The 15,748-nt window shown below is 39.6% G+C and overlaps 2 protein-coding genes and 1 non-coding gene across 7 annotated transcripts; all 3 read right to left on the reverse strand.

The window, feature by feature from the left end:
• Positions 1-323: 323 nt before the first annotated feature.
• On the reverse strand, positions 324-2,934 carry LOC121611019 (high affinity immunoglobulin epsilon receptor subunit beta-like). The gene is made up of 7 exons (XM_041943374.1): positions 2,767-2,934; positions 1,841-2,009; positions 1,627-1,737; positions 1,376-1,432; positions 1,081-1,251; positions 656-769; positions 324-529 (listed from the first exon to the last, which is right to left on the reverse strand). The coding sequence occupies exons 2-7, from the start codon at positions 1,985-1,987 to the stop codon at positions 470-472; spliced, it is 660 nt and encodes a 219-aa protein (XP_041799308.1). The 5' UTR covers positions 1,988-2,009; positions 2,767-2,934; the 3' UTR covers positions 324-469.
• A 918-nt stretch (positions 2,935-3,852) lies between these two features.
• Positions 3,853-14,082, reverse strand: LOC121609884 (transmembrane protein 176B-like). Of its 5 annotated transcripts, none has more exons than XM_041941635.1 (11): positions 14,037-14,074; positions 12,854-12,927; positions 11,480-11,546; positions 11,116-11,185; positions 9,476-10,884; positions 7,891-8,072; positions 6,734-6,853; positions 6,282-6,338; positions 5,682-5,879; positions 4,872-4,994; positions 3,853-4,396 (listed from the first exon to the last, which is right to left on the reverse strand). In XM_041941635.1, exons 6-11 carry the CDS (start codon positions 8,065-8,067, stop codon positions 4,331-4,333), a joined length of 741 nt encoding a protein of 246 aa, XP_041797569.1. In that variant the 5' UTR covers positions 8,068-8,072; positions 9,476-10,884; positions 11,116-11,185; positions 11,480-11,546; positions 12,854-12,927; positions 14,037-14,074; the 3' UTR covers positions 3,853-4,330. The 5 variants fall into 5 exon arrangements, with proteins under 5 accessions (XP_041797569.1, XP_041797572.1, XP_041797568.1 ...); XM_041941638.1 differs by having other exon boundaries at positions 10,640-10,884; positions 11,480-11,561; positions 14,037-14,064; XM_041941634.1 differs by having other exon boundaries at positions 11,480-11,561; positions 14,037-14,060.
• Positions 11,275-11,412, reverse strand: LOC121611105. Its single transcript, XR_006007082.1, has one exon. It is a non-coding gene; the product is annotated as a small nucleolar RNA SNORA17 (small nucleolar RNA).
• Positions 14,083-15,748: the final 1,666 nt, after the last annotated feature.

Below are 15,748 nucleotides of genomic sequence, written 5' to 3' on the forward strand. Positions count from 1 at the left end.
ACACTGGTTGTTTGTCCGGGGCTCTTATACTGTGTGGTCTTGATTGTACGATTGAGCACACCTGTGCTTGAGCTCACCTGTGCTCATTCAGAGGAGAGGCTGGCCCGGCCTGTCGACCCCGGCCCGGAGTGATGTCACTCACTGGACTGACAGGGGAGAGACAGACAAGAGACACAAGGAAGGAAAAAACAGGAGCACAAAAGGCAGAGAAGGAGGAGGAACTGCAGATCTCCACAAAAGCACCTGTAGCATCTGTGTTTATTTGAGCAAGTTTGCGTTTAAAAATAATTCACAAGCAGATAGAAAGAAAAATTAAACTCACATACAGACTGGCACAAAAAACAAAAAAAAAGTGTCCTTGATGCAAAGCTGTTTTAATCACTTTCAGCAAGTGTACAGTATGTAAAAGCACAAGTATTACAATGATGTGCAGCTTCTTCATGCTTCCATGTGTTCAGCTGAAGGGACTTTAAGCAGCAGGAGTGGTCAGGGGGATGACCTTCACCTGTGGCTGCTGATCTTCAACATCCTGGAAAAAAGTTCACTTTAATAAAGCAAAAGACAGGACAAGTAACAAGTACTAATACACAGCCCCACCACCCCAGCTGTCCTCTTATTCATGAGTACATGTGTGCTTTGTCGTCTTGGTTCGTACCTTGTTCATCTCACTGGTCAAAGCATTGATGCCCAGAATAGTAAACCTAATGCTGACACAGAGCTGAAGAACAGCCATGGCGATCAGCGTGGTGTCCATAGATGTCAGCAAACTCTGATGGATGACAAATCAAAGCAATTTTTAAAAATCTAAATCAGTTAAAAAAAACATTCAAGCTAATGTTTTCACACTTTTTCAGTGCATGACTCTAGCCATGACTTATTCTGTATGACTATTTCCCTGCATTGAGTACTTTTACTTTTTTACTTTAAGTATATTTTCCTGATTAATTACGTGCTTTTATTTAAACATTGTCAATTTTGTTTGTAATGAAAGTATTTTACAGTGTGGCGTTGGTACTTTTACTGAAGGAAAAGCTCTGAATACTTCTTCCGCCACTGCGTGCTTGTGGTTTGGTTGTTTACCTGAGCAAGGAGCGCCACATTTCTGCAGTTGTCACCATGGCGATCAGCATAGTTCCTGCTGCGGTCGCACAACCAGAGGAGAGAGGCATTCGCCAGGTCTATGGCGTACAGCACAATGCCAGTAATGGCAAAGATAGCTCCAGCTATGTTCATGAACACAGTGAAGCCCACCTGAGAGGACAGATGGCTTCCATTAAAAAAAGAAGTTTAACTAAGAGGACACATTATCATATTTACAGTACTGTACTGCTTATTTCCTTTCATTTGTTAATGGAGTTTGGTGAGCTCTACTTACCAAGCAGTTGGAAGGGAACTGTCCGGCCAAAATGGACATGATTCCAGTGACAATGAACTGAAGAGAGGTCAGCACACACCTCATGTCAGTGACAATCAAGCAGAAACCATTCTGTTTACCTGCAATATTACCAGGAATTGTTTTTGCTCATTTGTGTCCGTCAACAATATTATGTGTCACGTAAAAACAGCTTTTAAGCAAGAGACATTGCAGTGATGTGTTCTAATATTAACACATCAATGTAATTTTACCACAGCACCCAGCCAGTAAGCAGCTCCCAAGCTGGTCAAATCTCCAGGATTTGTGCTTGTTCGACCTGGTCCAAGACCAATGTTGAACAGGCCCACCATGATCTGTATGGTCTGGAAAAGATTCAAAGCTATTAAATCTCATTGATTTAACTGAACATCTTAAGACCACCAGTTAATATATTTATGTGTTTACATTTACTTTAATTCCTCTCACCCCAAGAACAGTAGTGACACTGGTCTGCATCGGCCCCCGGTACGGCGAGCAGCTCTCTGGACTGTTGCAAAGGGCCTTCAGGATTTGAGACAGTGGTGGAAACATGATTTTACTGCCAGCTGTTGCTCTCTGGTGTTTGACGGGCATCTTCACAATCCTGCACGCACACCTGAAACATAAAAACATGAAGTCTCTTTAGTAACAGTGACGGATGTCTCCTCTTGACCAAGTCTGTCCTCTTGAATTGACTTGAAGTTAAAGCTCTTAAGTTGCTCATTTCGTTTTGCAGGTGTGTGTGTGTGTGTGTGAGAGAGAGAGGGGTGGGTGTTTGTACAGGACAATGGGTTAGTGTATGAATGTGTTTAAGTTTCAGCACCGGGAAAAGTAAACAGAGAGTCACTGGTATGGACCAACAACCCTATCAAATCCAAATATGCAGATGTATTACCGCCATGGTTTTTCTATAAGACAGCAAGATTACATTTACTGTCCCTTGCTTAATTTTTTTATTTAGTGGCTATAAAATAGGCTGCAGAAGATTTAGCTGCTGAATAAAAGCATTGCTCACTTCAGTTTATATTGGTGAAAAGTTTTCTCTATAGTTTAGTTTTTAATTATTTATCACATAGTCATACTTTTTTGGACATTCAAAGCACAATCTGAATCTATTGAATCCTCTATAATGACATACAACAAATCAAGTTTTGTCATTTGGAAGCTGGGTGTCCTGCTCTTAAATTTTCTTTCAATTCTGCTTTTTCTGTATCGCTTATGAGCGTTTTTAATCTAAACCTCTTTCGCAGACATCCAATAACTCACCTCTCTCACTCAGACAACAGAAATAAAATCACATTTGGCAAACTGTACCATTGAAAATGTCCATAACAGCCAGTTCACAGCTCACATTAGAGCACATGAGAACTCACCTAGAAATGGTTTGATGCTGTAGTTGCTTGTCTGGTTCCTCTGCCAGCAGCCTCAGCTCATCTGGCAGCAATAAAAAATCTTACTTCCTCTATGAACCGCCCAATTTTTTCAGAATAAAAGCCCCATCTCCACACAAATCAACGGTACTGGCAGAAGCAGTCAGACAAAAGTGCATGAGAAGTCTTACAGAGCAGTGGAAAAACACAAATTATATGGTTTATAGTTGTATATGTTCAATATCATGACTGAGCAGAGGACGGCTACTTCGTGAGTCAGACATCACTCTGTACAGTCAGCTTCACATTTCTGGCTGCAGTCGTAGGTAACTTGGCATTTGGTCCTTGTGAAGATACAAAGTTCAGACAGTTCACCTGGTGCAGGCTGGACAGTGTCAGTCTTGTTGGATAGTGCACATGTGTTAGGCTTCTCTAAAGATCCCAGGTCATCCTGATCTTATAATGTCACCATTCAGAATATTCTCTTGACATAATGTTGTCCTTCATTTCTAACCACTGTGTGTTCACTCACTGAGGGTTTACAGTTTTTCTGGCAGTGCTGGCGGGTCCAGGAACATCAGAACATCAGATCAGGGGCGAGTTCTTTAAGCTTGAACATTGTACTTGAAGTAACGCAAGTATAAGTACTTTGCCAGTGATGTGCATATTAAAGTGTTAGTAAAATGGATGCCTTCATGTGTGGATGGCATTTTTATTGTAGTGAACTACTTAAAGTTTTGGGGAATTTAATCTTCAAAAACCTCAATCGTATAGAGACATTTTAGTTTAATTTAAACAAACTTGTTTAAACTGTAACAGAAAAGTGTCTTGAAAACATTAAAGAATAAGGCTGCAATTAAGGTGAAAGTTGAGTTTAAACAAGTTGATTTGCAATGAAAACACAGATGTTGAGATGTTCCGAACACACACTTCTCTACTTTTATCGGGGGAAAAAACTGTACATCAGGATTTGAGTAAACGTAATTAGTTATTTCTACCACTGGGTAATAGGTTTAGGTAATAGCAGTGACTCAGCAGTAACAGCACACACATACAGATGTTCAGCTGGACTGACACGCCTGAGCAGACTCGCTTTAATCATTTTATTTAACTTTCATTTTAGCCAGAAACAGCATCTAGAAAAAGAGGAATATAATGATACAAATGACCATACCATAGTCATCGTCTTCACCTCACACTGGCTTAATATTGTAAAATAGCAAAAAAGGAAGTAAACCCATCAGTCCATCAATGTCACACACATGCACCAACTGTCCTTTTAACCACAAACACAGTGACTGTAAGGCACATTACTGGATAGAAAATTATAATAAACAGAAACAATAAAAAAAACATCAACAGAGAATGAAACGGACAGCAGCATAGATAATAAAGTGCAGAATATTACCACTATAAAATATTAAGTGCAATGTTTTTTAAGCAACACTTCTAGGAAAAGATTGTACCACATTAACCTGTATAAATCATTGACGTTACAGTTCATACAGTCAATGGTGTAAATGCACAGAGTTCTAGTAACATATGATAGTAAAGCAGAGACTTTCATTTAGACTGTAGGGTCAGTGGTGACTTCCTCCAGCAGTCTTTTGTAGAGTTCTGGGTCATCAGCGCTCTAAAAGAGAAAAAGAGCATCAGTCAAACACATAACAACATGCAGACATACTGAAATCTTTAAGAATAGCACCTATTCACAAATTCATACAATGAAAATCAATACCACTCTCATGTCTGTACACTAAATCAGCTTAGCATGAGCATTTAAAACAAGGAGAAACAGCTAGCCAAGCAGCACTTCTTTCCCAAAATGTCTATTCCTTTAATCCCATCCTTAATTTATGTCAACCTTTAATGGCAGAAACCAGATGAAACGAAAAAAATCCACTTCCTGTTCTGGCTGGCACGGAACAAGGAGACAATATAAAAGTTTGAAAAGTGGAGTCCGAAAAGTTAGAAGTGAAACTACAACCAGATGTTCAAAACATAAACACTCAAACACAAAGGAGGAAGAACCGGAGCATTTGTGTTCAGTCAGCATTTCCTGAATAAACGACACTTCCAACAGTGAGACATGAGTCTGCAGACTCCACCTTGTCTTCTCTCTTCTCGCTGCTCTTCAGAGCTTTGATCCCCAACACGACACAGCTGATGGTGATGCAGAGCTCCAGGACCGACAGGACGATCAGCACAGCATTGATGCTTTGTGCAAGCATCTGGTGGGACACAAAAAAACCGTGTTAACTTTGAAACGACCCACTGCCTTCAAGTTTGGGATTTTTTTTGTGTATTTCCTATTGACATTTATTTCTACCTTAGCATCTATAAGCATGTTGCATTTTGACAGCTGTGAACAGATGTATTTACGGACTCTGAGGAGTTCAGAGGCCCAATGTTGAAATTAGGGAATGTTTTTTTGTGTCAGAGTGACTAATGGAGACTTTTGAAGTTTTTTTCAGTACTGGCATTTGGCAGTCAGGAAACACGCTGTAATTAAATCCCTCCAGGTGTTTGTGCACCGACAACGTCCATCGACTAAAAGTGTTTGTTTCTGCCACTGCCAGGCTCAGATTGTTACAATAAGTGTCTGACAACATAATGGAAAGGATCCCTGCAGAGAAACATTTTGTTAAGAGTAAGATTTGTTTAACCAGAAACAGCTGTTGTATCACTCCACCAGAGTCCATTCACAGAAACAATTATTTAACATTTTCTAAGTATTAGTTTATTCTCTGTGAAGCCTATTGTGAACTCATGTTGAGAGGTTCCTCATAAAAAATGTGTAAGTCTGTAGATGGTACCATTTAATACGATATCTGTGAAATAATTAAAACCTTACATTTTCCACTCATCAGTTATACAGGTTGTATTTTGGGTGCTGAAATGACATTTTCCACACTTACCATAACCAGTGCTTCGCCCTGCAAGCATTTCTCCATTACGATGTCCTGATGAGGAGATGCAGTTGGCCTTTCGCTTTCCCAATAATCATCATGACACATCCACCACAACGACATGCTTACTATATTGATGATGTACAGTACGATGGCTGCAATGGCAAAACAAACTCCTGCCAGATTCAGGAACACATTGAGGAAGACCTAAAATAAAAGGACAAGTCAGCTTAAGAACAACCAAACACAAACCCACAGCAGGCAATAAACAGCATACAGTCACTCGTGGAATTAAAGTCACAGACTGTCTCATCCTTCACACTGATCGCTGCAGTGGAAACAGCTGCGTGGATGCTATTAACTTTAAGAACCTGCAACTCTGTCAAAGAGCCTTGGAGCAAGACACTAAACCTATATTCTGCCCTCTCCAATGCAAATACATACTGTACACATGTGAGACAATGCAGGTGTGTATATTGTTGAGGGATTTATGACGTTCCTTATACCAAGTGCAAAATACTGCATTTTATTTGTCTTAAAATAGAACAGGAATTAGATGATAAAAAAATGAAAGATGACATGAGGATGTTATAAAGCTGAACTACTCACCAGACATGGACTGGGGCACTTCTCAGACAAGATGCTCATGATGCCAAAAAAGATAAACTGGAGAAAAGACAACAAACATCCACGTCATAATCATTAACCTCTACTTAATATTATTGTTTTTAAAGCATACACTAGTTAGGCTACCAGCTTGTTGCAAATCAAATTCATGGTACAACTGCAAACAATCCTGGGTGTGAAAGAAAGGGGGAAATTGTAGAGTTGATTTTTATGGATTTCATCATTTCACATTTAAAAGTGAGCTCAGAATGTGTATCCAGACTGTCCCAAATGAGAAAAACTGTTCTGTGGATCTCACTGGAATCGACTGAAAAGCCCTAATCAAGCTACAACTGTCTTTGCACCAGCTTTGGGAGAGACTCAGGAGCAAACAGATGTACATTTTGTCAGGAAAAAGAACATTAAAAATACAAACACAACGTTAGCTTTCTTACAATTCCTCCAAACCAATAAGGAAACCCGGTACTATCCATTTGCCATGAAGAAGCACCACCACTGCACAAGAGGGTCGCTCCAAGGCCGATGTTGAGCATCCCAACCATGATGTGCAGAGCCTGTGGAGGAGGAAACACAGCATGAACAACAAACAGCTGTAGAGTATCACTGCAGTTACAAGATGAAACAGTTTTGGAGAGCAACGCCGTGGTGCAGAACAAACTTTTACTGGACCACTAGCTCATAGTTTCATGGTGTTTATAAAGAGAACATCACCTGAATGCAGGCAGATAGCTCTGACAGTGTAATGGAAAAACTCTCTTATGTCCGTGAGGTTGCATGCCAGTTTCACTGTGTGCACACACAGTTTTGCCAAGTGATAATGCAGTTGGTTATGCAGGGTTTGGAAGCACAGACTGTATTAACTGTTAATTAATTAACTACATCATTGTAACTACTGGGTCATGGCTACATATTGATTGGATTGATGTATTTTAACATGCAATATAAAAATAACTGCTGTGTTGCACTGCCTCTGGTGCTATGATGTATTTATTGCGATGCAAACTGGCAGTACTTTTTACCTGTTGGAGATGTGCGTAGCTGCACATAAAGAAAAAACCCTGCCTCATAATGTTGAGACAAGCAATGTGATGCCCACACACATAGTGAATTTCTCCATTGTGAGATCAATAAAGTCTAATCTTATCTAATGCGTGTGGCTTCTGTGGTCAGTGCAGGAGCTTACGTCAATTATAAGGGAAACTAGTGCTGCAAAGGTGAAGATTAATTAAAGACAAAAAGGGCAAAATTGTCTCATTCTAGCTACTTAAAGGTGAATATTTTGTGGTTTCTTCACTCCTCTATTACAGTAAACTGAAAATTTTTGGGTTGTGGGCAAAACAAGACATATGAGGGCGTCAACTTGGTCTGATCGACATTTTCCACCATTTTCTGATGTTTTATGGACCCAACAAATAATTGATTAATAGAAAAAATAATCAATAGATTAATCGACAATGAAAATAATGATTAGTTGCAGCCCTAATGGACAGGCTGTGCTGCATGCATGCTGCGGCAGACGCGTCCCGTTACACTGAAATGGACAAAAGTTCACAGAGCAACTTCAAACATACATTATAAGGTTGTAACTCACCCCCAGGACTGACTGAGAAGTTTTCTGGACCCTCCTCAGGTGTTCAGACACAGAGCAGCACACAGGGCTGTAGCAAAGGCCTTTGAGGATTTGACACAGTGGAGGACAAGGACTTTGGGGGTCAGAGGTCAAAGTGAACACAGTGACCCCGTCAGCCTTGGCCATGGTCGCAGACATCCTGCCTGTAGATTGAAAGAGACAAGAGGGTACATAAACTTCAAATGTGCTGAATCAGGTTATGGTTGCTGATTCTTTATCAAGCAATAAATCCTCATCACTATTATTTTTCAATCTGAAAACCAGCTGCAACTAAGGCTGTTAAAACTGATGTGCACTACAGTTTCCACTATAATGAAAACAGTAAATCATAAATGATGATCACTGAAGTAATATATTTTTTAAAAGCTGTGTGCTATGTCCTGTCACTTTCAAAAACAGGAAACTGTTGATGGATTGGAGTCACATTTAGACAACATTTTAAAAGAATGCTCCTATTATTGATTATTTTCTCAATTAATTAGTGATTTTAGAGGGCTGGCAGGTCAGTTTAGTCAGCAGGAGGAGTGCTACACAAAAAGCCCTCATTATAAACATGCCGTTCAAAAGACGTTGGTAATTATCAGTGAGGCAGGACCTGATGAAATATCTAAGAACTGTACCATCCAGCATTTTTAGAGCTTGACCCATAGTAGGAACTGAAAGTCAGGACATGATGGCCTCTGTTGCTTTGATTGTGACTTTTCTTTCCTAAATCTGTTTACCAACTTCATGGAAGAACGACAACTAGTAGCTGCAGTATTAAGTGCAGCAGGTTAGCTTATGGGTTTTTGTTAAGTAGAGGTGTTTTTTATTATTTTGCCCACCCCATTTAAATTAATAAGCGTTGGCTAAATGACATAAATGCATCTCGGTATAATGCAACACAGTTCAACTACACCACAAACTACACCTTTCTTGGCAGTTTCATCACCAATTGACCATTATAAGCTTTATAAAAGCATGATTCAGTGCATAACCGTTGTAATAGACGGCGTTAGTGTTAGCTAGGTGTGCCTCAAAAACCGGCAACTGACTGCAGGGAGCAAGTCATGATGGAGTCAAACCTGTGTTGACGGTTATTACTCCAGATCAATAAGGGAAAAAGCTGTAGCTGGTTTGAGCTATAACATGGTCCGCAAACATTATGTCGGTCATATGTGTTTATTCGCAACTTAAATGTAAAATAATCTCTCACCTTTAATTTTCAGCATTAAGACCTCTGATATAATTACCGAAGTACATTTCATATTCTTCGTGTTACCGAGATTTCCCTCCGCATCCTTTCTCCGTCAACAAACAGTCCTCCTGAGATCCAGTTTTTTAACTGCGCACATCTGTTTTACGTCACTTTTGGAAAAGCGTCACGTTACGCACAGGCCCAAAAGGTAATCTAATTAACTGGAATCAGAATAATAGCGTTCTTAAGTAACCACAGTTCACCTTAACCTAAAATATATCGTAATGTCAGCCCGGGACCAGTGTGATCAGGCAAGTTTGGGACAGTCATGCGAAACAATGTAGAATGACGTCGTTCTCCAGGACTTACCAGGGGAGGAAAAAATACAACGTGAAGCAGCAGAAAGACAATCTATTCCGACGGACTGTAGGAAGTGTTTTAAACTAGCGTTGTCTATGACATAAACTCCAAAACAGCGGACTGCGTCTTCCCGTCTCACCGGTTGAAGGGTCTGTCTTCAGTCTGCCTGCGGTCTGGGACGGTGTGTCATGGAGTAGGCGTGTCCTGCATCTACTGTACATCTACTTGTGTCGAGTGCTGCCACCGGTGGTCAGAAGCTATATTGCATTAGCTGAGCGTTAAAGATCATTTTTTTCCTTTAAACAGTGACATAGAAGACAGAGAGAGACAAAAACTTAAACTTAACCCCAAAAAGAGCCAGTGGGATTTTTATCAAATATTGCTATAGTTTAATATGATCCTATATACGCATCATGGTAATATAGCTTCCAGCCACGAGTGGCAGCACTGTGCGCAATGCTTCTCAGCAGCGCTGCAGTCAGTGAGTATGAGCGAGGAAGAAATTACGCGCCATCTTGGATTTTACATGGGCTGTACTGATTTTAACATAAATCACCAGAATTTTATCGGGATTTAAGTCCTGTTTTTGTGTTTTAATCCTGCCTGACACACATTTCTTCTCTCCTGATAAACTGCCAAGAAGTTCATCTACTCTCCAGTGAGTGCTAATTTGAAATATTAATCAATTCACAAACTTGTTGAACACTGAATGCTTAAATGGATGGGTTCTCTTTGGTAGCAGTTCAGGACCTTAAATATATATAGAACAAGCCTTGGTGCAAATTTATTAGGTTACTTTGCAAATCAAACACAGAGTAAAGACTTACCTTTTGTGTCTGTTTGAGTACAGACAAAACCAAATATCAATCAAAGCCAGCAGCAGGTTATCTTAGACTAGCTGAGACATAATCCACAGTCGACTGTTTATTTTTACATAACTTGTTAACTGTGAGCTTTGGAGGTGCTGGTAGGCAAAATTTGTTGGCTTTTGACAGAGCAGGGCTAACTGTTTCCCCATGTTTCCACTCTTGGCACAAAAACAAAGCCTTGTTCTTAATCAGTTATTCTGGTTTTTGACCACATAACATATGCTATAAGCTTTTACGAAAAAAAGACACTTCATCCACCTCAACAGTCCCTGCTTTTCTCAGAATATGAGCATACTGTACATACTATTTTTCTGTCAGCACGGTGCTGCTCCTGACTGGCCTCAGTTCCCTGTCAACTGCAGACCCGTCTTTGGGTTTATTATGGTTGATTTTTGCCCTTGCAAATTGAAATTTATGAAGGAGCTTTTTTTGATAGGTGGGAGTGCTGGCCATGCAGATGGTAGAGATGACTTTGTCTCTGGGCAGGGAACCTGGATTGATGATGTCTTAACTCTCATACCATGTGGTGATGGTACTGGTCTTGGTTTACTAGAGGGAGATATCAGAAAAATAATAGAAGCATTTTCATGAAGTGCTGGACAGATAACAGAGAGAATGAGCAGTCAGCTAGCTGTACTGACGCCTTGTTGAGTCAGCTGGTGAGAAACTACATGAAACAAATTAAATAATGCTGTAATAAAACTTCCACAGACATGGCGCAACATTTTTAGGCATGTCTTGAAGCCCATGTTTCAAGGTGTTCATATGTAAAATGCTCACTTTCCACCATGTCTTCATGGCATATCTGCAGATCTCTTCAAATGTCTTGCCCCAAACGTGGGGAACCACACTGTGAACACAAACCAGAGTTAAGATGTTAGGTTAGTCTCCAAATCCAACAAGCATTTAATCTTTTAGCAGCTGCCATAAAAAAAAAAATCTGTTGGTTAACTACATCACTCCAAATCCCCACTGTTGGAGGTTTTGAATGCAGATGTGAATGTAGACCTTTTATTCTCTGCCACCTTATGACACAGGCTTGACACAATGTCAGACTGCAACGCCTCAAGGGGCATGTTGGACAAGAGCAAAGGAAACACAGGAGCAAATCGTCTGCAGGTATCAAGTCGGCATGGATACTCACCTTCCCAGGCAATTCTGCCACTACTCCACAGGTTCATCTGGTCCATCAAAGGTGAACCCCTGGGCCTCTATATGATGAAGACCTTCATTAGTAGGACAGAATCAAAATCGTTAAACCAAATTAACTTCCTGTGCCTCTTAAAGTCTCTTTAAGAGGCACAGGAAATATTGATCAAATATGGATGTACTGCTCATTTTCATTATCAGAATAATAAGACTTGAAAATGAAGATTTATATCATGTGAATAGTTGTAGAAAATATTTATGAGTTACTGTATATATTGCATATAGAATTTGGGTTCACCTAGAAGAAATTGTTAAAAATGAATTTTATTACAATTACATGTTAATTAATTGCAGAAACGTAACCAACTAATCCGTGAAATCTGTTTAGTTGTGGTTGCAAATAATGTGCTCAAAGTAACTCTGGCTCAGGTTTTACTCAAATCAAAACATGTTATGAATCCTTTCTTCACCATAACAACATGCACAGATGGGTTACAACCAAGTGGGGTAGCTCATTTTGCTCATTTAGACCAGACAGTATAAATAATGGACAGAGCTCAAAGGTGAAGCCAATGTGAGGGTCCTGTATTCTACTTAATGACCAGCAGGGGGCATCACCACAGTAGTATTTTCCTGATGGATTTATGTTCTCAATTACTCAATTCAAGTCTTCTTCAATACTGCATGATGTTCATTTTGTAAATTATGGTCGCATTTAGAGTAAAATACGCAATAAAGCATGGGACGTTTAGCACATGGCCACTGCTTGTCCTTGGGTTCACACTTAGATCCAATCACGATGTAGGCATAGAAGTGTGTATCCATGGCAGCTCCACCCTCCAAATACACCCGTCCAAATAGGTCACTTCTGGCCCCAACAAAACAAGATGGGAAAAGCTATAAGGCCAAACCAGAGGCTTCAAAACAGTAGTCAACAAATCAATGGGTGATGTGATGGTGGCTCTGTCCAGCATTGTTGATGATTAGCACCAAGGTTATTCATGTGTTGATTGACAGGGAAATAGAATAACTGCCTCATGTGCAAGTCTCACTCAGACAGTTTGTGGGACACTGACGTTCTGCTGGGACTGTGGGTTGACGTTTGTCCCACAGATTAACCACATGAATGACCACTGACTGGCAATACATGGGAATACATCAACCTTGTGGTAAACTGAGTCTACGTATCTGGCCCGGTTCCATACCCAAAGCCCACTACACAGTGGCAATTGAGCCATCGTGAGCCAGTTCCTTACTGTCTGCCCAATTATTGCACAACAGAGACACTACAGTCACAGTTGTGTCTCAAGGGGCAATATTAAGCCTAAGGAGTCTAGTTACAGATTACAATTTCAACAAGACCAGTTACCATGTTCTGAAACAGTGTCATCTCAAGATCTGAGCCCAGCTCTCCTCAGGAGGGCAAAGCCACGCATATTCTCACTGTGCAAGAGAATACATCAGAATAAGTATTCCAATACATGAGACATGAATTTACCCACATTATTCTAAAGCAGGAGCCTGGCACAGGGCTAATTATTATTAATTATAATAAGAAAAAACTTCATGTCACACTGTGGCTATAACGGCTGTATTTGGAAATATTTATGGTGAGTATTCAACCATTTCTTGACTGACAAAACATTACAGCCCTCTCCCTGGATTTTTAATTTCCACGACCTCATCAACTCCCTGTCAGTTCTCTTATTAATCACTTCATTAGCATAAATGAAAGGCAGCATGGAACCATGTAGAGCACTTAAGTAAAATTCTGCAACATTTCATACACAGCTGCTGATTGATAGCTTGTCAGAAAATTAATTAAAAAACAAGTTTGATGAGAAATTCTTAATATATAATGATATGAATAGTAATAATGGTAAACAGTTACAGGTTCCAGCTTCTCAATTGTGATTTTCTTCTGGTTTTCTTACTCTTCTATGATAACTGTTTGACAAGATTTGGGTTTTGAACTGTTGACAGGACAAACCATGTGCTCTGGTTTTCGTAATTTGCTTTTATGGTTGATTAATCAGACATCCATCACAAAGAACATGTTATTTTCTGTTATTCTGACAATGTTAGACGTACATGCAGCTCACATTTATCACTTAAAGAATGCACCGCCGGTATGAGTGGTGGGCGGGACTGAGCCAGTGATAGTAAGTATGTAAAGTTAACGTTAGAGCCGTGATTGCTTCCTGAACGTGAACGTGAGACAGCCCAAAACTTAAAATAGCCTGTTGCTGAACGCGTGTAAGGAAGGTTTCCCAAAAGCAGGAAGCTACTGACCAAACATGAGCACAAACACTCCGTATGAGCATTTGTCTTGAAGTAAACCTCGACTGTGGCAAACATTAATACAAATTATTGTGCGTATTAAATTCTACGTGGAAATTTGCCAAGATGTCGCGTCCAGTTTTTGAATTTATGCAGACATTTCAATAATTAAACACGTAAAATTGGTGTTTAATTATCAATATGTGACGCTACTCATTAAAACACAGTGGTTACGAAGTTATTTATTATGTATACAGCACAAACTCACTCACCATAATGTCTCCGTCGCTGTCCTCCTGCTTACGTGAGGGGACCGTGCGTAATGACGTCGACGCGTTCTCGTCGACACACGTTGCGCCGTCTCGTCACATTTTAAATCAGCTCGCAAAATCATAACCCAAGAAATTGTTTATTAGCCTAATGTTTGGCTTAATCCCAGAGTTAGACCTTCAAGACACCTCATGCCTAATTGTAGTTTAAGCAGAAATTATGTCTTTGTGTTTATTTTGGGTTTTATATGTATTTTTTGTAATAATCGATACAAACACGCTGAGATTTTTGCTCGTTATACTTCCCTGCACATTTCAAATGACTTTTAGCTGATAAATTCTCAAGTCGACCATTACAACTTTATACTGGGTAACATTTTCAACTAGACAGAGCTAAAATATACTGACATGTATAGACTAAATTATCTCCAGCAACAATTATCTTACTCAGCTCAGGTCTGTATTCTGATATCAGTGTGGGTATCTTACTCAGATGCCCAGCCCAAACGGGTTTACAAGGCAGACTATACATACATGTGAGAGCAAATGTACAAATTGTAAGAAAACATGAATAATATATTTTGTATAACTTCATATTTGACATGCGTCAAATAAACAGAGCGCATAAAAACGGTTATTATTTAGTCTAGTAGTTCGTCTTTCCAAGCTTTAGAAATGCAACTAGCCCATGCTCAAAGCCCATGCTCAACCACTCAGTCCAAATTCTCATTCAAACCAAAATAATTCAGGATTCTACATTCTTACAAAGGTGCAGTCACATGGTCAGACAGATTATTGATAAAGTAGCCTACAATACAACTGTGCATTTTATTCTCATCGTCCAGCCAGCCGGTAAATTTGATCTCACGGCAGATGATAAGACATTCTACTGGATCGTGCTAATTAAAACCCAGAATTTAGAATTTAGAACGTGCACTGGGCTGAGACGGTCACGGAGCTCTGACGTGTGCCCTGCTACGTCCGGCAAAGCCACGCCCATGTTTGTCGGGAGTCTCCATTCATGAAGTCTGTACAGGAAAACTGTCTGTGCAACTACGGAACCGGAGAGTGGCCAACAACAAACCATAAAGAGTAGACTGCATATACTGCACTTCATATCATCGTCCTCCCTTAGACATTCTGTGATAAAGTGATGGTGTGGAGAAAAAAAAATTAGAGACTATTTTAGTCAATGGGCTCACATAATATTTTAGTCTTCAACAGATGTCCTTAGTGAAAATGAGCTAAATGGCTATTGTATGAAACTCAGACACCAAGCTGTTATTATAGGAGCAAAAACACAGAAAAGCTAATGTTCAGAGTTCAACCATTCATTATGCTATCCTGGTCAGTCATAATACTGTTTTATTTTAAATGAAAAATTTATTTTAAATGAAAAATGTTAAAGAAAACAGGGTCTGCATCTTGAAACAGGAAAGAATAAGGCTGCTGCACTAAAGACGAAAATTTGCGTTTGAAAAGTCTTTAAAAATTAGCTGATTTGTGATGAAAGCTGGTTGAGAAGAAAATTAATCTTTAAGGTTCCATCCAGATTAAAATACCTTGATAAAAGAGAGATTCTTTGAATAACTCTGAACAAGTGTCTGAGCAAGCTGTTAATGTTTTTCTATTTTTGCAAAATATGCAAAGTAACTGGTAATTGGTTCGCAAACAAATGTAGTGGAGTAAAAATTACAATATTTCCCTTTGAAATA

The sequence above is a fragment of the Chelmon rostratus genome, chromosome 8 (assembly GCF_017976325.1).
Source record: "Chelmon rostratus isolate fCheRos1 chromosome 8, fCheRos1.pri, whole genome shotgun sequence".
Taxonomy (NCBI): domain Eukaryota; kingdom Metazoa; phylum Chordata; class Actinopteri; order Chaetodontiformes; family Chaetodontidae; genus Chelmon; species Chelmon rostratus.